The following is a 26,857-nucleotide window of genomic DNA, read 5'->3' as shown; positions in this document are numbered from 1 at the left end:
AAGTTAAAATGCAGGGGCAGGAGAGCTCGACTGCGGAGTCCTGGTCACCGAACACACTCGTGAAGTGCTGGCGCCAGTCCTCTGCATTAATACAGCTCTCTAGTCTGGGGTTCCTTTTGAATTGTATAACACAAATTCTTTCTTTTTAGCCAGTACTACCTTTTAGTAGTCCGAGCGTGCCGGGCGTAGGTTAATCTTATTAACCCCTCCCTGTCTTCCACACAAGCTACTACCTTCCTCTTAACTGCTCAGCACTCCTCTTTCGTACCACTCATTTTTGGCGGTGTCCTTCTCCTTCACCTTCCATCCCGGGGCAGATATGTGTGGGAGTAGCTTTTCGTTAAGCTTTCTATAGGTCTCCAGAATAGCCGAGTCATCAGCCTTATTATCGCATATAGCCTCAGCTTTCGTGAGGATAGATGCATATAATGCAGGTTTAGACGCCTTTTACCCATTTGACAGATTGACGAGCATGGCCTACAATGTTCAGTGCTTGGCTATATTTTGGGGCTGATAAGCTGCGAGGGGGACCCCTTCTATCATTAAGGCCCATTAACAAGGGGGAGTGATCACACGAAAAGGCAGGGGATGGGATTCTGGCTGACCTGGGGTGAAGAGGGCACCACTGCCCACCACCGAGGCTGCCCCCGGGTTTGGTATGCAGAGATCTGCCAGAATCTCTGCCCTATGACTAGCAGCACATGAAAACACTAGCTGTAAGAAACTGCCAAGGGGCAACACCTGTGTGTGATCAAGCCCACGGGATCTGTCACATCTCTACAAGGGATGCGTTAGATCACATTTCCACAAGGGATCCTGGAGCTAGAGGGAGAAGGGGGTGGGGGTTATTTAATATTTGAAATCAGTCACGTGCACCCACCCCCTCCCTGCTTCACCTGTTCTGAGACAGTCATTTCTTTCTCTTCCTTCTGCTTTCGGGGGACTAATTGAGTTCAGGTTTTCTTCTAATTTTATAACTGATAACTCCTCTCGATTGCTGATCTCGTCACCTGTGGTATAAAGATAGAAATATATAAGTTATTTATATATAAATGTAAGTTCCACCAGCAGCAAATATTTTCTCTCCTGCTTTTAATGTATTGTTCTATTCGTGTCCCCTCTCCATCAACCCATCCTTTGGCAGTTCCTCCAAATCTCATTCGGCCTAAATACCTACAAGAGATTTTTGTGTTGGAGAAAAACGCAGGGGACCTCTTCCTCCCTGTGAACCTTCGTGAATGTTAGACATAGGGCCTTGTTTCCATACCGGCAAATTACAAGTTTGCCTGCTGGGCCCGCTGCACCCGACAGGTCTGACCATGCCGGGCGCAGCCACGGTAGGCGGTCGCTTCATGGAAGCACTGGCACAGTTAGCACCGGTTTCGGCACTTCCGTGAACCCATTGCCATGGAGTCGACTCCATGGGAATGGGGGACAACATTTACAGGCACAAGCTTGCCGGTCCGACGGACTCGTAATGAGGCCCATAGAAGTAATTATTTTACTGAAGCAGTTTTTACTTTGATCACATACCAAAGTCACATGACTCCCACCATAGACAAAGAAATTAAAATTACTTGAAAAAAGGTAAACAAAATGTGGAAATCAAACCAACCTTGCAAGTTAATTCTGCTGACTGTTAATAGTATAAAAGGGCTGCTCCCTGGAGCACGAAGGTTAGGACTATCTCTGTGTCTAGCACTCACACCCAAAGCATGGACACATTTCCATATCACACGAAAACCTCTTCCAAGAGGTGATGCAGAAAAGTAATGATCAACTTGTGCTCTTTGAAGCAAATGTGTGCTCTATGGTGCCTTACAAACCAACAATACAATAAATACATCAACATAAAAACGTAACAGGAAAAAGCCACACACTCAGCCCTAAGCACCCACAACAGATCAGTTCTTCGTCTTCCTACCACCAATAACATGCCAGCATTAAACTCCCTGATGGCAGCATTCCTGTTTCCCCGTTCACACAGCTGAGTATCCGGAAGCGTAATAGGTGGTCGGGAAAGGGATCCGAGATCTACAGTGTGCAGCCTGTGGTGAGTTCACTGTGTCTTGCCAGCCCTTCCCTTGTGCTATCAGAAATACAGTCTAAAAAAGATCAGGATCAACTAAAATAAATAGAATTGGGTTCTTATATCGCACTTCATGGTCAAGATCAGCCTCCAAGTGCGGGATCGGGGTTCAAACCTGTGCTGTTCAGCATGTTCTTGCTTCCTAGACAAGTGCGTTGCCCATGAGCTATGCTCTGCAAACCTTTTCATGAACATACCTTTCAGGCAAGCTGTTATCTGCATTTCTATAAAGCAGTGACTGACCATTAATAATCCCCTAGTCACAAACAACTGTAGTAGGTCAGAATCAGGAGATGGAAAATGTGGTGTTGTGTCTGACTTTTCTTCATTATCACCCACAAACCTATTCTTTCCCTGACTATCAATTTTTCCTGTAATCTACAAAGGAAATACAAAAGAAAGTTGCTGGTCAGGATGACGGAACAAAAGCAAGCAAAGCCCTCTATCCAAAATCCTATGCTAGACTGAGTCTGACATAACTACAACAAAAAGTACCCTAGCCCCTGTCAAGTGAATGGTAGCTGGTTAATGACCGCCACCCGTATGCGTCTTTCTTAAGGCTCCGGCCCCTTGTGCATGGTCTAAAACGCGTCTCTTTAGCACAGCGCTGTCAAGTCCACACAAGTCTCTCATGTTGGGGCCTTGTTTCCGTCACTCTGTCTTGGGAACGTGTCTCTTCTGTCTCCCCACCGTGGGGTCTCACTTCTCCCATACAAAGTTTTGGGGTCTTGTTTGTCTCACTCCATATTGGGGACTCACTTCTCTCACTGTGCCTTGGAGTCCTGTCTCTCTCACCCCACTTTTGGGTCTTGTTTTCTTCACCCCACCTTGGGATCGTGTCTGTTCCTTCGCCCCACCTTGGGGTCTCACCTCTCTCACACAACGGTTGGAGGTCTTATCTCCCTCACACCGCCTTGGTGTCTTGTCGCGCTCACCCTGCCTTGGGGCCTCACTTCTCTCACCACGTCTTGGGGTCTCACTTGTCTCACCCCGCACCTTGGGGTCGTGTCTCTCTCACCCTGCCTTGGGGTCTCACTTCTCTGACCCGCTTTGGGGTCTTGCCTACTTCAACCTCCTTCGGGTCTTGTCTCGCTCACCCTGCCTTGTGGTCTCACTTCTCTCACCCCGGCTTGGGGTCATGCTTCCTTCAACCTGCCTTGAGCTCTTGTCTCTTTTACCCCACCTTGGGTCCTCACTTCTCCCAATCTGCCTTGTGGTCATGCTTCTCATCAGGTCTTGTCTCTCCTCTCCCACTTTCCTGGAGCAACCTTGTCATGGTGCCTCACGGGAGTGTCTGGGAGGTCGTCCCCTCGGCAGCGCTTCTCTGTCTTCCGCCCTCAGCCCATTTCACGTGGAGCTTCCTGGCCTTCTCACGTTCCTCCTGCACTTCACTAGTGCCGGCCTCTCTGCACGCCTGCTGACAGGCAAGTAAAGCAGTTTGCTGCTTCTTTTGGCCAAGTGGTCCCTGCTTCTGCTTTTGCGCTGCCACGCCCCGCGGATGCCTCTGTTCTCATCCTCCACCATTGATTGGCGCTTTATCTTTCTTTTGACCAAGACTCTTGTTTCCGGTGAGTAGTGTGCAACTAAAGGGTAAGAAACCTTGCCAGCCATTGCTACAGGTGGTTTCCAGTCATCATATAGGTGAATTCCCATGCAGCCAACAAAGGTTCTTGGGTCTTCAACATAGGTTGGACAATGTATATCCCTTTTTAGGGATCTCCTCTCCCCTTAGTGGGGTCACTCCCAGTGAGATCTTGCTTGCCCTTTGCCCTCGGGTGAGTTAGGCTTAGGGGGCTCGGCTTCCTAGTCCCTAAGGGGGAGTCACCCCCTTGGGGGTTAGGAAGGTGAGCCCAGTAGGCCTAGTGCTCCCTAGAGGATATGGCAAGTGGGATCCCACTGGCAGTGCCTCCCCCCACACCCCTTAGAGGACAGGCCCTCCCTTAACAGGGGTATTTGTTATCCTCTCGTGCCCCGGGCAGATAATGTCTTTATTGGTTATGTGGGGATTGCACCAGACACTGAAGTAGCTGGTGGGTGTGGCCTCTGACCCTGTACTGTCTCCAATGTTGCAGACCAATGGGAGGTCTCGCCTCCTTACTGGGGAGAGTAAAAAGGGCCTGTGACTACGAAACAGAGCAGGAGAGAGAGTCAGAAGCCTGCAGAGCCACATAGAGGAGAGGAAGCCAGGACAAGAGGTGAGGAATGGAAGAACCCAAGTGGGGCTAAGGAACCAAAAAGCCAAAGAGGAGAAACTGAATAGCCCAAGTAGGACTGAGAAACCGAAGAATCCAAGAGGGGCTGAGAAACTGAATTGCCCAAAAGGGGCTGAAATCCCAAGAGGTGCTGAGAAACCGAATAGCCCAAGAAGGGCTGAGAAACCGAATAACCCAAGAGGGGCTGAGAAACTGAAGAGCCCGAGAGGGGCTGAGAGACTGAAGAGCCCGAGAGGGGCTGAGAATTCAAATAGCCCAAAAGGGGCCGAGAAACCAAATAGCCCAAAAGGGGCTGAGAAACCAAATAGCCCAAGAGGGGCTAAGAGACTGAAGAGTCCAAGAGGGGCTGAGGGACTGAAGAGCCAAAGGGGAGCTGAAAGAATGAAGAGCTCAAGAGGGACTGAGAAACCAAATGGCCCGAGAGGGGCTGAAAGCCCAAGAGGGGTTAAGAGAATGAAGACCCCAAGAGGGGCTGAGAAAACAAAGAGGACAAGAGGACCAACCCCTAGAGGAGAAATGACCAACCTCAAGATATGCAACACAGCAGAAGTTCTCGGGCCATGAAGAGGTGAAAAGGTCAACCCAGCGAGACCAGCAACTCATCCATTCAGGACCAGATTAAACTTTGAGTAAACCAAAGTCCCCTTCTCACAAAGAATTTCCAAGGGTCATTGTTAACTCACCCGACTCTGGATTCAAGATCCTTCTTCCTGCTTCCTCAGCACGAGGACCAACGATAATAGAAGCTGGGTCTTCATCTTTACTCAAATAAATCATGAAGAACAAGTGTCAGAAAGTAAGGATTGCGAGCTTTAACCAACTAAAAAGAAACATTTAAACCAATATCATACTCGAAAAGCACTCACATATTTGAATTTCAAATGTTACAGTTTTAATCTTTTTTAGTATAGTTAATATTGTTTAAAACATTCCTTCAAAATAGAAGAGCCGAGTGTCTCATATTAAGCACTGAACGTCCCAGTGAGTAGCGCTCTACAAATGCAGCTACTGCTTGCAGTACAAGGTTACAGCCGAGTGTTCTGTTATCAATTTTCTATTGACCTTAAATAACACAACAGAGTAAGTTAAAATGATAACCACTTTGCTGGTATAATTCTGAGGTTTGCATGTGATCCGCCTTTGGGGACTGGAGTGAGGAGGGTGGGGTACTTGTTATATATGTTGAATGTCAGTAGTATAGACACTGTACCTTTGCATTCTCCTGAGCTGAGACCGTCTTCCTTTCTCTCTCTCCCTTCTGTCTCCGGAGGGTGGATTAAGTGGAGGTCTTCCTCTCTCTTTATGCTGAATGACTCTTCAGGATTGGTCATCGTGCCACCTGTCATATAAAGTAAATATCTATGATTTCCACTCACAGGACATAAATATAATTCTGTTGTCAGACCTACCAAGCATTTGGGCCTTTACCCAACTTCCCATGCCTGTAAGAACATCTGGTGTCCAGACTGGTCAGCATTCAAGACCACGGGCAAATGTGACACATTACTCCCTACGGTGGTCATTCTCCATTGAGAGGATGCAGGGGATGGCGGCTGTACCGAGGCTATCTGACCCCATTGGGAACACCGCTGCAATCTATACATGCCAGCAGCCGAGTGCCGTCAAGCGCGCAAGCATGCACGCTACATGAATCATATCAGAAGGTGTTGGGGTCCCTTCCGCTGCTTCTCAATGGTGTTCCCGGGCTGTATTGAGGCATGCCCCTACATCATACATTCACTCTTCCGTGTGGATTGTGTGCCTCACACACATCTGTCCTCTCTTGTGGGGGGGAGTTGCTTCCCCTCTGGATCACACCTTTGCTTTTGTTTTTCTTACTCCCCACCTATCTACAGTGGCCTCAATGCTGCTGAACAGAACTTCATTTTCTGAACTATATGTTTAAAGCCTCAGATTGGCCTTTGTATTGTGCAAATTTAACAGAACTTGGACCTGTTCTTTTTTTCTCTGTGGAATTTGTGTTTAGATATTTGCTTTGGAACTTATTTTCTGCCTCTTTTCATCACATGCCCTTTTGGATTGAACCCTACGATTCTATATTTTCCTGGACCTCATTCCCTCTACATTCTGGGAACTTTTATTTTTTGCCTGCGTGCTGTCGGGGTGCTGGCTGTCCTCATGTAGTCGGGGTCCTGTTGGATTGCTACTTGTACCCTGGAATGGCTAACAGTCTTTTCATGGTACTTCTGGGGCTCAACTCTGCGCATTCCATCCCTTTCTCCAATGGGGTGGGGGTCGCCTTGGAAACCCGGACACAAGTACGATTTCAATTGTTGCTTTTAGGCAGGTAATGCCAAGAAGGGACAGGAACTTGTTCAAGGGGCAGGGACTGCATTGGTAACTGTGTTCAGGCCAGTGCTCGTCCCCCCGGTAACAGCGTGCCTGATGGGCAGGTGGTGAGACCCTGACCTCAACCCAAGAATCCATGGAACTGTTTGCCAGCACAGCGCTACTGTTGTTGGGTTTCGTAAGCAAAGGAAAAACTCGGTAACATGCGAGTGGCTGTAGCGGGAGAAGATGTACTGAGAGCAGTAAACGGCCCGGTGAGTGAAAAGCGAGAAAGCAAAGCGGAGTAAGAGAAAAGGCTGCTAGCAGCGCAGAAACAGAAAGAGAGAAAGTGCGCTGGTGGCGTGGAAACAGCAAAGAACTGGTGCGATGGACCCGACGCAGGGAAAAGGGTGCAAGCGACCCGAAACCGAGAAAGACAGAAAAGAAACAGAAAGAAGGAAACGGACAGTCAAGAGAAGGTGCAAGCAACCCGAAAGTAGGAAAGAGGGTGCGAGCGACCTGAGACAAACACAGAGAGCGCAAGTGACAAGGGAATGGGAAATGAAGGTGCAAGAGAGCACGATAAAGCAAAGTAAAGAAAAGTCTGCAAGAGGCCCAGCAAGGTGAAAAGAGGGTGCAAGTGTGCACGACAGAAAAGAAGGTGTGCCAGATGCACAATGAGGTGGAAAAGAACACAGAAGGGAAAAGGTGCCAGAGGAAAGGTGCAGAGAATAAGGAGAGGGCTTAGAAGTCAGAGTGGTCACACCTGGGAGGAGCAAAAGGCCTGGTGTTCTCGAAAGTCTCTAATACTAGCCCAAAAGAGAACTGGACATTCTGACAAGGAGAACTCTCTTTGACGACCAAACAGGGCATAAGCTTTGGGAAGGGAACCCTGAGAGGCCCACAAAGACGTTGTGAACATTATGGGAGTAGCCTAGACTTGGGGAAGGGAACACTGTGAGGCCTAACAGGAACTGTGTCTTTTTGTTTGGAACTGGAAGGACTGAAGCTTGGGGAACCCCAGGAGACCCAGAGACATTGTGAACTGTATTGACTTGCTGCAAAAGCCCCATGTGGAAGGTTCTGAGGGCAACCCTTTTGAGTTGAGCTATTTCTGAACTGGCAGAACAACACCGATTGGTAAGACTATCTGAAACCAGCTGTGATTTACTTTTCCTTTTGAGTCACCATTTTTTCCCCAGATTTGAACCAGGGTTTTCTCCACAGTTACAGAGAAAACAAGGAAATCCGTTTTAACATAAAGTACTAATACAGTTTCAAGGTTTTGTATAAAGTGCCACGGCTGTAAGAAAGTATCTCCAGAAATTAGGATTTCCCACTACTCTTGGAATAAGAACAGTCACACATTGTTTTTTTTTCCTTAAGTAACAACAAATGTTGGTTAACTTCAAACTTGACTTCAGGAAGAATTATAACTTTTTTTCAATAGGTTTTCACAAGACAAAAATCAATAGGAGTTGTTTATGTTAGAACCACAGTTCAGCCCTTGCATCAACTATTTCATGTCTTATGCCTCGGCCAGGCTCTTCTGTGCAATGTCTCTTGCCCTACGGGTATACTCGCCTGCCAGTCTACTTCTTCAACAACAATAACAGAAAAGTGCTTCTGTAATAACTTCCAACTCAGTGTAACAACTTCATTAGACTTCTTCAGCATCAAACTTTGGACATCTTGTGGGGGAAACAAGAAACCACATTAGTGCTCTTCTAGGTTTCTTGGCAACTATGCTCCTCTCCCTGGTACTATTAGACGACTATGGACTAGAAGATGTCTGGAGATTGAAACACCTCACGGCCTTGCAGTACTCTCATTATTCGGCCCCTCAACAGTTGCACACGAGACTAGATTACTTCTTTGCTACGCTAGAAGTGGTGATAACAACTACACAGGTTGAATACAGAGCGAGGGTCCTGTCGGACCATTCGCCCTTGGTGATGGCCTGGCAATATGGCCGCCCCAGAGGGCGGATTCCAACATGGCGCCTTCGGGCGGAGGCGCTCAGAGACCCGGTCTTTAGAGAAGATATTAGAGAGACGATTACAAGGTATTTTGAGGAGAACACGGGCAGTGTGGATTCGGCTGGTACACTTTGGGAGGCCTTCAAGGTGGTAGTGAGGGGCGACGCTATTTCTAAATCAAAGGGCCTTCAGGGGGGGGTTTTAGCTGAGCTGGAGAAAGTGGAGAAAGAATTGGAGCGTGAATGTACCAGAGGGGGAGGGGACACAGACCTAGTACTCGAATTACAACAACGATGCTCAGAGCTTTGGGAGCGGCTTTGTGACCTCAATTACAGGAAATACGTGGAGAGGCAACATGCAGGAGGTGACAAAACTGGTCGCCTACTGGCATGGCTTTATAAGAGGGAAACGCCCAGGGCCCCGGTCATGATGATAGAAAGGGAAGACGGAGAGGAGGCTCGCACTCAGGAAGAGGTTAATGCTGCTTTCTTAGATTATTATAAAGCGCTGTATGAGGACAAAGGGGAAGACAATCTGGATAAAATCAGGGACACACTGGAAGATATAGAACTGCCCAGGATTAGTGCAGAGGAAAGGGAGGAGTTAGATGGCCCCATTACGCTAGATGAACTGGAAGAGGTGGTGAAACGGCTGCCTACTTGCAAGACCCCGGGCACTGATGGACTCCCGAGTGAGTTCTACAAAACGTATAGCGCAGAGATACTCCCCCCTATGCTGGAGATGTATAACGAATCATTCGAGGGAGGCCGATTGCCAGACACGCTCAGAGAAGCGCTGATCGTACCACTACCCAAGCCTAACAAGCCGAGACAACACTGTGGATCGTATAGACCGCTGTCGATGTTGAACCAAGACAGTAAGATCCTGACAGCGGTCTTGGCGGACAGGCTGCGCAAGGTCATCGGCAGACTGATACACTCGGATCAGACAGGTTATGTCCCTGGCAGGAATATAACCCATAATCATAGGCGGCTCCACCGAGTGATAGAAGAAGGGAACAGAAGAGATGAGGAAATGGCAGTGATCTCCCTAGACGCAGTTAAGGCGTTTGATTCGGTGAGGTGGCCGTGGCTGTTTGCGGTCCTGAGGGAATATGGGTTTGGGCCAGGCTATATCAGATGGGCGAGACTACTGTATAGCCAGCCAACGGCTAGAGTGCGTACGGGATCAGTGATATCCGATAAGTGGCACCTAAGTAGGGGTACTAGGCAGGGATGTCCTTTGTCCCCGATGTTATACATATTGGCCTTGGAACCCTTAGCGGTATATCTTAGACAGCAATATGACCTGGTGGGCATCGAGGTGGGAGGAAAGAGCCATTTGATATCCTTATATGCCGATGACTTGCTGCTATACCTAAAGTATCCGGAAGAGAACCTCCAGTATGTTTTGGAGGTCATGCAGAAGTATGCCGAATTGTCCGGCATAGCGGTTAATCCCGGCAAGTCGAGCATGTTCCCCCTAGGGTACTATTCGAGGGTCCCCACGGAACGCTTACCGGTATTGCCCGTGCCTTGGGCAGCCGAGTCCTTCCGATACCTCGGAATAGACATATATCACACTGTGGGAAACGAACATCTGCATAACACCCAGGTTGCTGTGGATAAAATCCGTGCGTCTATGCGATTTTGGGAAAAGCTGCCGCTAGCGATGATAGGGCGAGGGGCGTTGCTTAAAATGGTTGTCTTGCCTAGACTGCTGCATTTCTTCAACAACATACCATACTTAATAGCTAGGAAGTTCTTTACCAAACTCGACAGTATGTGCAGGGACTTCCTATGGCACGGCACTCGCAACCGAGTGGCGCTGTGGAAGCTACAAAACTTCTACGATAAAGGAGGGATTAAATTACCACATTTTGAGGCCTATTATGTAGCGAGCCAATTGCAATATGTTACACAGTGGCTCTCTGATGAGGAATCTCCCGAGTCCAGGTTGGTTGGGACAGATTGCACCCCGTTTTATTTGAAGGAGATCATCTGGGTCCCTAGATAAGACTTAAATCTTCGCCCTGGTATGCTTTTACTTGGGTGGAAAATGTGGCGTAGAGCATGCCAGCTACTGGAAAGCCCGGATCCGTGTTCGCCGCAGGTGCCACTGGTTGCCTTGACTGCGGGGGATGGTCAACTTAGAAAAACGATCAGAATGTACTGGGAATCGGTTGGGTTGGCCACGTTAGGAGATATATGGCAAGATGGGGCCATCAAGGATTTTGCAGACCTAGAAGAAGAGTCTGGGTTACATGGGGGCCAATACGTTACATACCTCAGGTTGGTACGGATTATCCGAAAATCTTGGCCTGAGACGGTGTTAGCGGAGGATCCGGACGCCCTGATTGATACAATATATGACATATCAGAAGGCGGACACGAGATCTCCAGATTGTATGAGGTGGTGATGTCCCGAGTGGGGAAGGACTTGACAGACTTGAGACTAGAATGGGAAATGGAGGTGGGGGTTCAGATGACTGATGGGATGTGGGAACGGGCTCTGGGATATCATAAAAAAGTGTCCAGAAATGCTAGATTACAGCAAATCCAACTATACATCACACACAGAGCGTATATGACCCCCAAGAGAATAGCTAAGTTTGCGAACTCGGGCAGGCAGGCATGCCCGAAATGTAACGAGGAGGACGCGGACATGACGCATATGTTCTGGTCCTGCCCAGTAATCGAAGTCTTCTGGAGAGAAGTGTCACAGAAGTTGGCTGACAAAGGGGTCCCGATAAGCATTGACACGACCTGGGCTTGCCTTCTAGGGGGGTTCCCCAGACCGAAGAACACCAGACATCTGGGGAAACTGAGAGACCTAGCGTATATACTCGCTAAGAGGAGGATAGCGATGAACTGGAAGCAATGCTACAAACCTAGGATAGAGATGTGGTGGAGGGATCTCCAAAAATGGGCAGAAGCCGAAACCATGGTTTGGCAAGAGGCATGCAGTAAATGCGGGGAGGAGGATGTGGGCAACCTAGTAGCCTGGAGGTCATTAGTCACTGGTCTGTTTGGGGTACGAGGAGAACCTACTGCCTTGGAGGAGGAAGTCACCCGGCCACACCAGGTCGATACAGAACTACCCTGTGGATGAGCTCTTGGGGGGGAGGGGGGAGTGTAGTGTTGTGTTTTGTTAAGTGTTTATTGTCTTACTGTATATAATGTCACAAGTTTGTTTATACTGTTTTCACTTAAAATAAAATAAAAATATATTTAAAAAAAAAAAAAAAAACTATGCTCCTCTCCCTCTGCATAGTCTACTCCAGAAGGGCAGCCCGCTTGCCACCTTTCTTTCCCCTCTCTACCAAAAACCAAATTCTGTATCACAAGATAGTCTCTCTTTTCTTCTACCTTGGCTTTGGCAATGTAGGTTGTTATCACTTGTTGATTTGTAATTTATAGCAGATAAGCAGTAAGCTCTATATTCATTAAGCCTCTCATTATTACCCATTTGCCTTGAGTACTGTTTGTTACACTGGTTTTGCTGGTTTGTTATAAACTCTTGGTTTGGGTATTGCTTGTAAGCATTTGAACAATTGCAGCTTTCCTGTGGCGTTTTTGGGCTTTCCACACTCTCATGAGCTTATTTTTGTTCCAGTCACGTGCTTTTAATAGGAATTACTTTAGTTGGTTTCGAATAGTTTGGTATTCTAAATCACTTCAATTGTCGTTTTCACTCACTTGCGAGTGAAGGGGCCTATTGTGAACATGTGGCCAGCGTTGGGGCACTCCAGAGTCTCTTGCAAGCTGTGAACTGGACCGGGTAAGTCGCTCATGTACACTCTGATCAGTGTTCACAGGTCTTCAGGGCTTGCAGCTTCTCACTGTCAGGTGGACAGCTTCCTTTGGTCCTCCTCTGCATGCGCCACTGACGATTGGAGACTTCTCTGCTGCAGAGAGGGTCAAGTGCAAACCAGCCACCTTGATCCTTACAAGAGGTAACATTAACCTTGCTGCTGCTGCTTCCCGCTGCACGACCGCTGCTATACGGAGAGTCACAGGCAAAGACTCTCAGGACACGCCGCGGCCTCTGGCGATTCAGTGGTCTCGGCATCTTCTCTCGTCTCAGGCTTCCCTCTCAGCTGCAAGAACGGTTCACGATGTTTATTCCTCTTCCACAGTTCTGCTTCTCTCTCTAATCTCTGCACCTTAGGGGGCTTTTTAAGCCCCCCAGTCCGCTTCAGGTGTAGGTAATTTACACAAATTAAGAGATCACTCCCACAGTAGTGATCCTCTGTATCCCTCTTCCTCATCCCAGTACTGAGGGAATTATGGGACCCTGGCAACAAAGTTAGTTGTTCTAACTCTTTTTACTTCCCAATATCCCATTAAAAGACTGTGGCTTCGGGGAACGTTGAAAAGGGGAATCTCCCTGTCTTCCTGACCTGTTCCCCCTCCATGTGGGTCCTCCCACAGAACCATTCATTGGCTTCAAATGCAACACTGCATCAAACGACAAAGGTTTAACATTAACTAAGAAATGTGTGGCCGGGCCAAACCCACAGCCGCAGGTTTTGACGTTTGCGCTTCCAAGGCATGGAACGATTTACCTCTTGTACCGTGTGCCTGTTCTTGCACCTTGGAGCTTTCATTTAAACATGTTTGTTCAATACAGGGATGGATTAAGCCATCGTGGGGTGATAGGCTGTGTTGTTTTATGTTCTATGTTTTGTTTTGTCTTATAGCGCTCTGCAGCCTTAGGGTGTGGTGCTCAATACATTTTTTTTAAACAAATAGCAGAAAAATATATCAGTTCACATCAAGCTATGAATTGTTTAGGAATTGGTGTTTCGGCCAGAAAGGCTAGACCCAAAATTAGGCCCTTTCGCCGTGTGTAATGCAACCCCCACCCCTCACAACAGCACTCTCCACCTGGTTGTCTGGTGTTCCCTCCGTCTATGTCCTCGCTGGCCATCCCTTCATTAATCCACATTTTCCTCCATCTCTCGTCATCTCCCCATTACTCATTCTGTCTCTTCCTCCCTACCACCATGGCCCATTCTCCTTCTTCATCCCCCAGTTTCTTTTCCCATAATTATTTATTTTTTGGTTAAATATGTAAGAAAGTGCACATCTTTCCATAATCCCATGGGAAGGGGTCATTTGCTGAGCGAAAAAACAGAAATGCAATTAAAACAAAAACAAAGGGAAGAAAGCGTTACAACAATTATTTAAACAGAGGAGTGTTAGTGCAGCCTCATCCAAAGGGTTCTAAGGTCTTGGGAAAAGATATAGGGTCCTGAAGCAGCCGGATCATGGGACAGGCTAGTGCCCTCTGTCCTCTCTCACTCCATCCTGCCTTCTCCTTACATGGCTTTTTTGCCAGCGTCCCTCTCGTTATCTTAGCCTTTAGTGGCTTCCTTTTGCTCTCAATACTGTGAATCCATATTATAAACTTCATCACATCAACCTTTCACCCAACCTTCCCACTTCCCTTATTGCACCCCTATGTTCCCTGCCCCTCCTCGATCATGGCGGCAGACGTGCCACTCAAGATACACTGACCTTCGACTGACCTCTGACGCAGGCCGGATACAGAAGAACGCTTCAGACACCAGTATCAGCTGAACACCCTTATTCTCCTCACAGGGAAGGATTGTAGGAATCTCTGCAGGGCCTCTGGGAAACCACCAAAGGGGAGGCGCTATAGTGACAGTGTCAGGAGAGTGAGGAATAAATGATCTGCTGTGAGGGTCTAATCTACAAGCCCTGCAAGATGAGGGGCCATATATTGAGAGGGTCCTTCTCAGTGACGTTAGAAACACTATGAGGCCAGGCGCATGATGGGGAGGATAAGGAAGGAGAAATGACCCCGGACATGATGCTGAGGATAAGGAGGGGGAAAGGACCACTGACATGATGCTGAGGATAAGGAGAGAGAAATCACCAAAGGGGAGGCTCTATAGTAACAGTGTCAGGAGAGAGCAGAAGAAATGATCTGCTGTGAGGGTCTAATCTACAAGCCCTCAAGGTGAGGGTTCAGATATTGAGAGGGTCCTTCCCAGTAATGTTAGAAACACTGTGAGGCCATGCGCATGATGCTGAGGATAAGGAGAGGGAAAAGACCCCGGACATGATGCTGAGGATAAGGAGAGAGAAATCACCAAAGGGGAGGCTCTATAGTAACAGTATCAGGAGAGAGAGGAAGAAATGATCTGCTGTGAGGGTCTAATCTACAAGCCCTCAAGATGAGGGGTCAGATATTGAGAGGGTCCTTCCCAGTGATGTTAAAAACACTGTGAGGCCATGCGCATGATGGGGAGGATGAGGAGGGGGAAATCACTAATGACATGATGCTGAGGATAAGGAGCGGGAAATCACCGCTGGCATGATGCTGAGGATAAGGAGGGGGACATGACCACTGATATGATGCTGAGGATAAGGAGGGGGAAATGACCACTGACGTGATGCTGATAATAAGGAGGGGGAAATCACCACTGACATGATGCTGGGGATTAGGAGGGGGAAATCACCAATGACATGATGCTGAGGATAAGGAGGGGGAAACCACCAATGACATGATGCTGAGGATAAGGAGGGGGAAATCACCAATGACATGATGCTGAGGATAAGGAGGGGGAAATCACCAATGACATGATGCTGAGGATAAGGAGGGGGAAATCGACCACAGCCATGATGCCGAGGATAAGGAGAGAGAAATCACCAATTACATGATGCTGAGGATAGGGAAGAGGAAATCGACCACAGCCATGATGCCGAGGATAAGGAGGGGGAAACCACCAATGACATGATGCTGAGGATAAGGAGGGGGAAATCACTGATGACATGATGCTGAGGATAGGGAGGGGGAAATCGACCACAGCCATGATGCCGAGGATAAGGAGGGGGAAACCACCAATGACATGATGCTCAGGATAAGGAGGGGGAAATCACCAATGACATGATGCTGAGGATAAGGAGGGGGAAATCACCAATATGATGATGCTGAGGATAAGGAGGGGAAATCACCAATGACATGATGCTGGGGATAAGGAGGGGAAATCACCAATGACATGATGCTGAGGATAAGGAGGGGGAAATCACCAATGACATGATGCTGGGGATAAGGAGGGGGAAATCACCAATGACATGATGCTGGGGATAAGGAGGGGAAATCACCAATGACATGATGCTGAGGATAAGGAGGGGGAAATCACCAATGACATGATGCTGGGGATAAGGAGGGGGAAATCACCAATGACATGATGCTGAGGATAGGGAGGAGGAAATCACCAATGACATGATGCTGGGGATAAGGAGGGGGAAATCACCAATGACATGATGCTGGGGATAAGGAGGGGAAATCACCAATGACATGATGCTGAGGATAGGGAGGAGGAAATCACCAATGACATGATGCTGAGGATAAGGAGGGGGAAATCACCAATGACATGATGCTGGGGATAAGGAGGGGAAATCACCAATGACATGATGCTGAGGATAGGGAGGAGGAAATCACCAATGACATGATGCTGGGGATAAGGAGGGCAAATCACCACTGTCATGATGCTGAGGATAAGGAGGGGGAAATCACCACAGACATGATGCTCAGGATAAGGAGGGGGAAATCACCACAGAAATGATGCCGAGGATAGGGAGGAGGAAATCGACCACCGCCATGATGCTGAGGATAAGGAGGGGGAAATCACCACAGACATGAAACAGAGGATAAGGGGGGAAATGACCACTGACATGATGCTGAGGATAAGGAGGGGGAAATGATCAATGACATGATGCTGAGGATAAGGAGGGGGAATCACCCTAGACATGATGCTGAGGATAGGGAGGAGGAAATCGACCACAGCCATGATGCTGAGGATAAGGAGGGGGAAATCACTAAAGACATGATGCTGAGGATAAGGAGGGGGAAATCACCAATGACATGATGCTGAGGATAAGGAGGGGGAAATCACCAATGACATGATGATGAGGATAAGGAGGGGGAAATAACCACAGACATGATGCTGAGGATAAGGAGGGGGAAAGGACCACTGACATGATGCTGAGGATAAGGAGGGGGAAAGGACCACTGACATGATGCTGAGGATAAGGAGGGGGAAATGACCACAGACATGATGCTGAGGATAAGGAGGGGGAAATGACCACTGACATGATGCTGAGGATAAGGAGGGGGAAAGGACCACTGACATGATGCTGAGGATAAGGAGGGGAAAGGACACTGACATGATGCTGAGGATAAGGAGGAGGAAATCACCAATGACATGATGCTAAGGATAAGGAGGGGGAAAGGACACTGACATGATGCTGAGGATAAGGAGGGGAAAGGACACTGACATGATGCTGAGGATAAGGAGGGGAAAGGACACTGACATGATGCTGAGGATAAGGAGGAGGAAATCACCAATGACATGATGCTGAGGATAAGGAGGGGGAAATCACCAATGACATGATGCTGGGGATAAGGAGGGGAAATCACCAATGACATGATGCTGAGGATAAGGAGGGGGCAATCACCAATGACATGGTGCTGAGGATAAGGAGGGGGGACATCACCAATTACATGATGCTGAGGATAAGGGGGGGTGATAAGGAGGGGGAATCACCAATGACATGATGCTGATGATAAGGAGGGGGAAATCACTAATGACATGATGCTGAGGATAAGGAGGGGGAAATCACCACTGACATGATGCTGAGGATAAGGAGGGGGAAATGACCCCGGACATGATGCTGAGGATAAGGAGGGGGAAATCACCAATAAGATGATGCTGAGGATAAGGAGGGGGAAATCACCAATGACATGATGCTGAGGATAAGGAGGGGGAAATCACCAATGACATGATGCTGAGGATAAGGAGGGGGAAATCACCAATAAGATGATGCTGAGGATAAGGAGGGGGAAATCACCAATGACATGATGCTGAGGATAAGGAGGGGGAAATCACCAATGACATGATGCTGGGGATAAGGAGGGGGAAATCACCAATGACATGATGCTGAGGATAGGGAGGAGGAAATCACCAATGACATGATGCTGGGGATAAGGAGGGGGAAATCACCAATGACATGATGCTGGGGATAAGGAGGGGGAAATCACCAATCACATGATGCTGAGGATAAGGAGGGGGAAATCACCAATAAGATGATGCTGAGGATAAGGAGGAGGAAATCACCAATGACATGATGCTGGGGATAAGGAGGGGAAATCACCAATGACATGATGCTGAGGATAAGGAGGGGGAAATCACCAATGACATGATGCTGGGGATAAGGAGGGGGAAATCACCAATGACATGATGCTGAGGATAGGGAAGAGGAAATCGACCACAGCCATGATGCCGAGGATAAGGAGAGAGAAATCACCAATTACATGATGCTGAGGATAGGGAAGAGGACATCGACCACAGCCATGATGCCGAGGTTAAGGAGGGGGAAACCACCAATGACATGATGCTGAGGATAAGGAGGGGGAAATCACCAATGACATGATGCTGAGGATAGGAAGGGGGAAATCAACCACAGCCATGATGCCGAGGATAAGGAGCGGGAAACCACCAATGACATGATGCTGAGGATAAGGAGGGGGAAATCACCAATGACATGATGCTGAGGATAAGGAGGGGGAAAATCACCAATGACATGATGCTGAGGATAAGGAGGGGGAAATCGACCACAGCCATGATGCCGAGGATAAGGAGAGAGAAATCACCAATTACATGATGCTGAGGATAGGGAAGAGGACATCGACCACAGCCATGATGCCGAGGTTAAGGAGGGGGAAACCACCAATGACATGATGCTGAGGATAAGGAGGGGGAAATCACCAATGACATGATGCTGAGGATAGGGAGGGGGAAATCGACCACAGCCATGATGCCGAGGATAAGGAGCGGGAAACCACCAATGACATGATGCTGAGGATAAGGAGGGGGAAATCACCAATGACATGATGCTGAGGATAGGGAGGAGGAAATCGACCACAGCCATGATGCCGAGGATAAGGAGGGGGAAACCACCAATGACATGATGCTGAGGATAAGGAGGGGGAAATCACCAATGACATGATGCTGAGGATAAGGAGGGTGAAATCACCAATAAGATGATGCTGAGGATAAGGAGGGGAAATCACCAATGACATGATGCTGGGGATAAGGAGGGGAAATCACCAATGACATGATGCTGAGGATAAGGAGGGGGAAATCACCAATGACATGATGCTGGATATAAGGAGGGGGAAATCACCAATGACATGATGCTGAGGATAGGGAGGAGGAAATCACCAATGACATGATGCTGGGGATAAGGAGGGGGAAATCACCAATGACATGATGCTGGGGATAAGGAGGGGAAATCACCAATGACATGATGCTGAGGATAGGGAGGAGGAAATCACTAATGACATGATGCTGAGGATAAGGAGGGGGAAATCACCAATGACATGATGCTGGGGATAAGGAGGGGAAATCACCAATGACATGATGCTGAGGATAGGGAGGAGGAAATCACCAATGACATGATGCTGGGGATAAGGAGGGGAAATCACCACTGTCATGATGCTGAGGATAAGGAGGGGGAAATCACCACAGACATGATGCTCAGGATAAGGAGGGGGAAATCTCCACAGACATGATGCCGAGGATAGGGAGGAGGAAATCGACCACCGCCATGATGCTGAGGATAAGGAGGGGGAAATCACCACAGACATGAAACAGAGGATAAGGGGGGAAATGACCACTGACATGATGCTGAGGATAAGGAGGGGGAAATGATCAATGACATGATGCTGAGGATAAGGAGGGGGAAATGACCCTAGACATGATGCTGAGGATAAGGAGGGGGAATCACCAATGACATGATGCTGAGGATAGGGAGGAGGAAATCGACCACAGCCATGAGGATAAGGAGGGGGAAATCACTAATGACATGATGCTGAGGATAAGGAGGGGGAAATCACCAATGACATGATGATGAGGATAAGGAGGGGGAAATAACCGCTGGCATGATGCTGAGGATAAGGAGGGGGACATGACCACTGATATGATGCTGAGGATAAGGAGGGGGAAATGACCACTGACGTGATGCTGATAATAAGGAGGGGGAAATCACCACTGACATGATGCTGAGGATAAGGAGGGGGAAATAACCACTGACATGATGCTGAGGATAAGGAGGGGGAAATGACCACTGACATTATGCTGAGGATACGGAGGAGGAAATCACCAATGACATGATGCTAAGGATAAGGAGGGGGAAAGGAAACTGACATGATGCTGAGGATGAGGAGGGGGAAATGACCACTGACATGATGCTGAGGATAAGGAGGGGAAAATCACCAATGACATGATGCTGAGGATAAGGAAAGGAAATCACCAATGACATGAGGATGAGGATAAGGAGGGGGAAATGACCCCTGACATGATGCTGAGGATAAGGAGGGGGAAATACCCAATGACTTGATGATGAGGATAAGGAGGGGAAAATCACCAATGACATGATGCTGAGGATAAGGAGAGAAAATTACCAATGACATGATGATGAGGATAAGGAGGGGGAAATGACCCCTGACATGATGCTGAGGATAAGGAGGGGGAAATCATCACTGACATGATGCTGAGGATAAGGAGAGGGAAATCTCCACAGACATGATGCTGAGTATAAGGAGGGGAAATCATCAATGACATGATGATGAGGATAAGGAGGGGGAAATCACCAATGACATGATGCTGGGGATAAGCAGGGGGAAATCACCAATGACATGATGCTGAGGATAGGGAGGAGGAAATCACCAATGACATGATGCTGGGGATAAGGAGGGGGAAATCACCAATGACATGATGCTGGGGATAAGGAGGGGAAATCACCAATGACATGATGCTGAGGATAGGGAGGAGGAAATCACCAATGACATGATGCTGAGGATAAGGAGGGGGAAATCACCAATGACATGATGCTGGGGATAAGGAGGGGAAATCACCAATGACATGATGCTGAGGATAGGGAGGAGGAAATCACCAATGACATGATGCTGGGGATAAGGAGGGGAAATCACCACTGTCATGATGCTGAGGATAAGGAGGGGGAAATCACCACAGACATGATGCTCAGGATAAGGAGGGGGAAATCACCACAGACATGATGCCGAGGATAGGGCGGAGGAAATCGACCACCGCCATGATGCTGAGGATAAGGAGGGGGAAATCACCACAGACATGAAACAGAGGATAAGGGGGAAATGACCACTGACATGATGCTGAGGATAAGGAGGGGGAAATCACCAATGACATGATGCTGAGGATAAGGAGGGGGAAATCACCAATTACATGATGCTGAGGATAGGGAAGAGGAAATCGACCACAGCCATGATGCCGAGGATAAGGAGAGAGAAATCACCAATTACATGATGCTGAGGATAGGGAAGAGGAAATCGACCACAGCCATGATGCCGAGGTTAAGGAGGGGGAGACCACCAATGACATGATGCTGAGGATAAGGAGGGGGAAATCACCAATGACATGATGCTGAGGATAGGGAGGGGGAAATCAACCACAGCCATGATGCCGAGGATAAGGAGGGGGAAACCACCAATGACATGATGCTGAGGATAAGGAGGGGGAAATCACCAATGACATGATGCTGAGGATAAGGAGGGGGAAATCACATCGACCACAGCCATGATGCCGAGGATAAGGAGAGAGAAATCACCAATTACATGATGCTGAGGATAGGGAAGAGGAAATCGACCACAGCCATGATGCCGAGGATAAGGAGGGGGAAACCACCAATGACATGATGCTGAGGATAAGGAGGGGGAAATCACCGATGACATGATGCTGAGGATAGGGAGGGGGAAATCGACCACAGCCATGATGCCGAGGATAAGGAGGGGGAAACCACCAATGACATGATGCTCAGGATAAGGAGGGGGAAATCACCAATGACATGATGCTGAGGATAAGGAGGGGGAAATCACCAATATGATGATGCTGAGGATAAGGAGGGGGAAATCACCAATGACATGATGCTGGGGATAAGGAGGGGAAATCACCAATGACATGATGCTGAGGATAAGGAGGGGGAAATCACCAATGACATGATGCTGGGGATAAGGAGGGGGAAATCACCAATGACATGATGCTGAGGATAGGGAGGAGGAAATCACCAATGACATGATGCTGGGGATAAGGAGGGGGAAATCACCAATGACATGATGCTGGGGATAAGGAGGGGAAATCACCAATGACATGATGCTGAGGATAGGGAGGAGGAAATCACCAATGACATGATGCTGAGGATAAGGAGGGGGAAATCACCAATGACATGATGCTGGGGATAAGGAGGGGAAATCACCAATGACATGATGCTGAGGATAGGGAGGAGGAAATCACCAATGACATGATGCTGGGGATAAGGAGGGGAAATCACCACTGTCATGATGCTGAGGATAAGGAGGGGGAAATCACCACAGACATGATGCTCAGGATAAGGAGGGGGAAATCACCACAGACATGATGCCGAGGATAGGGAGGAGGAAATCGACCACCGCCATGATGCTGAGGATAAGGAGGGGGAAATCACCACAGACATGAAACAGAGGATAAGGGGGGAAATGACCACTGACATGATGCTGAGGATAAGGAGGGGGAAATGATCAATGACATGATGCTGAGGATAAGGAGGAGGAATCACCCTAGACATGATGCTGAGGATAGGGAGGAGGAAATCGACCACAGCCATGCTGCTGAGGATAAGGAGGGGGAAAGGACCACTGACATGATGCTGAGGATAAGGAGGGGGAAATGACCACAGACATGATGCTGAGGATAAGGAGGGGGAAATGACCACTGACATGATGCTGATGATAAGGAGGGGGAATCACCCTAGACATGATGCTGAGGATAGGGAGGAGGAAATCGACCACAGCCATGATGCTGAGGATAAGGAGGGGGAAATCACTAATGACATGATGCTGAGGATAAGGAGGGGGAAATCACCAATGACATGATGCTGAGGATAAGGAGGGGGAAATCACCAATGACATGATGATGAGGATAAGGAGGGGGAAATAACCACTGACATGATGCTGAGGATAAGGAGGGGAAAGGACACTGACATGATGCTGAGGATAAGGAGGAGGAAATCACCAATGACATGATGCTAAGGATAAGGAGGGGGAAAGGACACTGACATGATGCTGAGGATAAGGAAGGGAAAGGACACTGACATGATGCTGAGGATAAGGAGGGGAAAGGACACTGACATGATGCTGAGGATAAGGAGGAGGAAATCACCAATGACATGATGCTGAGGATAAGGAGGGGGAAATCACCAATGACATGATGCTGGGGATAAGGAGGGGAAATCACCAATGACATGATGCTGAGGATAAGGAGGGGGCAATCACCAATGACATGGTGCTGAGGATAAGGAGGGGGGACATCACCAATTACATGATGCTGAGGATAAGGGGGGTGATAAGGAGGGGGAATCACCAATGACATGATGCTGATGATAAGGAGGGGGAAATCACTAATGACATGATGCTGAGGATAAGGAGGGGGAAATCACCACTGACATAATGCTGAGGATAAGGAGGGGGAAATGTCCCCGGACATGATGCTGAGGATAAGGAGGGGGAAATGACCACAGACATGATGGCGAGGATAAGGAGGGGGAAACCACCAATGACATGATGCTGAGGATAAGGAGGGGGAAATCACCAATGACATGATGCTGAGGATAAGGAGGGGGAAATCACAAATAAGATGATGCTGAGGATAGGGAGGAGGAAATCACCAATGACATGATGCTGGGGATAAGGAGGGGGAAATCACCAATGACATGATGCTGGGGATAAGGAGGGGGAAATCACCAATCACATGATGCTGAGGATAAGGAGGGGGAAATCACCAATAAGATGATGCTGAGGATAAGGAGGGGGAAATCACCAATGACATGATGCTGAGGATAAGGAAGGGGAAATCACCAATAAGATGATGCTGAGGATAAGGAGGGGGAAATCACCAATGACATGATGCTGGGGATAAGGAGGGGAAATCACCAATGACATGATGCTGAGGATAAGGAGGGGGAAATCACCAATGACATGATGCTGGGGATAAGGAGGGGGAAATCACCAATGACATGATGCTGATGATAAGGAGGGGGAAATCACTAATGACATGATGCTGAGGATAAGGAGGGGGAATCACCAATGACATGATGCTGATGATAAGGAGGGGGAAATCACTAATGACATGATGCTGAGGATAAGGAGGGGGAAATCACCACTGACATAATGCTGAGGATAAGGAGGGGGAAATGTCCCCGGACATGATGCTGAGGATAAGGAGGGGGAAATGACCACAGACATGATGGCGAGGATAAGGAGGGGGAAACCACCAATGACATGATGCTGAGGATAAGGAGGGGGAAATCACCAATGACATGATGCTGAGGATAAGGAGGGGGAAATCACAAATAAGATGATGCTGAGGATAAGGAGGGGGAAATCACCAATGACATGATGCTGAGGATAAGGAGGGGGAAATCACCAATGACATGATGCTGGGGATAAGGAGGGGGAAATCACCAATGACATGATGCTGAGGATAGGGAGGAGGAAATCACCAATGACATGATGCTGGGGATAAGGAGGGGGAAATCACCAATGACATGATGCTGGGGATAAGGAGGGGGAAATCACCAATCACATGATGCTGAGGATAAGGAGGGGGAAATCACCAATAAGATGATGCTGAGGATAAGGAGGGGGAAATCACCAATGACATGATGCTGAGGATAAGGAAGGGGAAATCACCAATAAGATGATGCTGAGGATAAGGAGGGGGAAATCACCAATGACATGATGCTGGGGATAAGGAGGGGAAATCACCAATGACATGATGCTGAGGATAAGGAGGGGGAAATCACCAATGACATGATGCTGGGGATAAGGAGGGGGAAATCACCAATGACATGATGCTGAGGATAGGGAAGAGGAAATCGACCACAGCCATGATGCCGAGGATAAGGAGAGAGAAATCACCAATTACATGATGCTGAGGATAGGGAAGAGGACATCGACCACAGCCATGATGCCGAGGTTAAGGAGGGGGAAATCACCAATGACATGATGCTAAGGATAAGGAGGGGGAAAGGACACTGACATGATGCTGAGGATAAGGAAGGGAAAGGACACTGACATGATGCTGAGGATAAGGAGGGGAAAGGACACTGACATGATGCTGAGGATAAGGAGGAGGAAATCACCAATGACATGATGCTGAGGATAAGGAGGGGGAAATCACCAATGACATGATGCTGGGGATAAGGAGGGGAAATCACCAATGACATGATGCTGAGGATAAGGAGGGGGCAATCACCAATGACATGGTGCTGAGGATAAGGAGGGGGGACATCACCAATTACATGATGCTGAGGATAAGGGGGGTGATAAGGAGGGGGAATCACCAATGACATGATGCTGATGATAAGGAGGGGGAAATCACTAATGACATGATGCTGAGGATAAGGAGGGGGAAATCACCACTGACATAATGCTGAGGATAAGGAGGGGGAAATGTCCCCGGACATGATGCTGAGGATAAGGAGGGGGAAATGACCACAGACATGATGGCGAGGATAAGGAGGGGGAAACCACCAATGACATGATGCTGAGGATAAGGAGGGGGAAATCACCAATGACATGATGCTGAGGATAAGGAGGGGGAAATCACAAATAAGATGATGCTGAGGATAGGGAGGAGGAAATCACCAATGACATGATGCTGGGGATAAGGAGGGGGAAATCACCAATGACATGATGCTGGGGATAAGGAGGGGGAAATCACCAATCACATGATGCTGAGGATAAGGAGGGGGAAATCACCAATAAGATGATGCTGAGGATAAGGAGGGGGAAATCACCAATGACATGATGCTGAGGATAAGGAAGGGGAAATCACCAATAAGATGATGCTGAGGATAAGGAGGGGGAAATCACCAATGACATGATGCTGGGGATAAGGAGGGGAAATCACCAATGACATGATGCTGAGGATAAGGAGGGGGAAATCACCAATGACATGATGCTGGGGATAAGGAGGGGGAAATCACCAATGACATGATGCTGATGATAAGGAGGGGGAAATCACTAATGACATGATGCTGAGGATAAGGAGGGGGAATCACCAATGACATGATGCTGATGATAAGGAGGGGGAAATCACTAATGACATGATGCTGAGGATAAGGAGGGGGAAATCACCACTGACATAATGCTGAGGATAAGGAGGGGGAAATGTCCCCGGACATGATGCTGAGGATAAGGAGGGGGAAATGACCACAGACATGATGGCGAGGATAAGGAGGGGGAAACCACCAATGACATGATGCTGAGGATAAGGAGGGGGAAATCACCAATGACATGATGCTGAGGATAAGGAGGGGGAAATCACAAATAAGATGATGCTGAGGATAAGGAGGGGGAAATCACCAATGACATGATGCTGAGGATAAGGAGGGGGAAATCACCAATGACATGATGCTGGGGATAAGGAGGGGGAAATCACCAATGACATGATGCTGAGGATAGGGAGGAGGAAATCACCAATGACATGATGCTGGGGATAAGGAGGGGGAAATCACCAATGACATGATGCTGGGGATAAGGAGGGGGAAATCACCAATCACATGATGCTGAGGATAAGGAGGGGGAAATCACCAATAAGATGATGCTGAGGATAAGGAGGGGGAAATCACCAATGACATGATGCTGAGGATAAGGAAGGGGAAATCACCAATAAGATGATGCTGAGGATAAGGAGGGGGAAATCACCAATGACATGATGCTGGGGATAAGGAGGGGAAATCACCAATGACATGATGCTGAGGATAAGGAGGGGGAAATCACCAATGACATGATGCTGGGGATAAGGAGGGGGAAATCACCAATGACATGATGCTGAGGATAGGGAAGAGGAAATCGACCACAGCCATGATGCCGAGGATAAGGAGAGAGAAATCACCAATTACATGATGCTGAGGATAGGGAAGAGGACATCGACCACAGCCATGATGCCGAGGTTAAGGAGGGGGAAACCACCAATGACATGATGCTGAGGATAAGGAGGGGGAAATCACCAATGACATGATGCTGAGGATAGGGAGGGGGAAATCGACCACAGCCATGATGCCGAGGATAAGGAGCGGGAAACCACCAATGACATGATGCTGAGGATAAGGAGGGGGAAATCACCAATGACATGATGCTGAGGATAGGGAGGGGGAAATCAACCACAGCCATGATGC

The 26,857-nt window shown here is 48.3% G+C and overlaps 1 protein-coding gene across 1 annotated transcript in view; it reads right to left on the bottom strand.

The window, feature by feature from the left end:
• Nucleotides 1-240: 240 nt before the first annotated feature.
• LOC138487582 (zinc finger protein 282-like) overlaps nucleotides 241-26,857 on the bottom strand; it is a 101,910-nt gene continuing 75,293 nt past the window's right edge. Inside the window, exons 4-7 of the mRNA XM_069614054.1 lie at nucleotides 5,513-5,641; nucleotides 4,986-5,060; nucleotides 897-1,010; nucleotides 241-404 (exon numbers count right to left, since the gene is read on the bottom strand). Of these exons, the coding sequence (XP_069470155.1) occupies nucleotides 241-404; nucleotides 897-1,010; nucleotides 4,986-5,060; nucleotides 5,513-5,641 (482 nt within the window). The remainder of the gene's footprint in view (nucleotides 405-896; nucleotides 1,011-4,985; nucleotides 5,061-5,512; nucleotides 5,642-26,857) is intronic.

Source organism: Ambystoma mexicanum, chromosome 9 (assembly GCF_040938575.1).
Source record: "Ambystoma mexicanum isolate Mex_15411 chromosome 9, UKY_AmexF1_1, whole genome shotgun sequence".
Taxonomy (NCBI): domain Eukaryota; kingdom Metazoa; phylum Chordata; class Amphibia; order Caudata; family Ambystomatidae; genus Ambystoma; species Ambystoma mexicanum.
The sequence above is the reverse complement of the archived record's forward strand: the minus strand, read 5'-3'. Positions and strand labels throughout refer to the sequence as shown.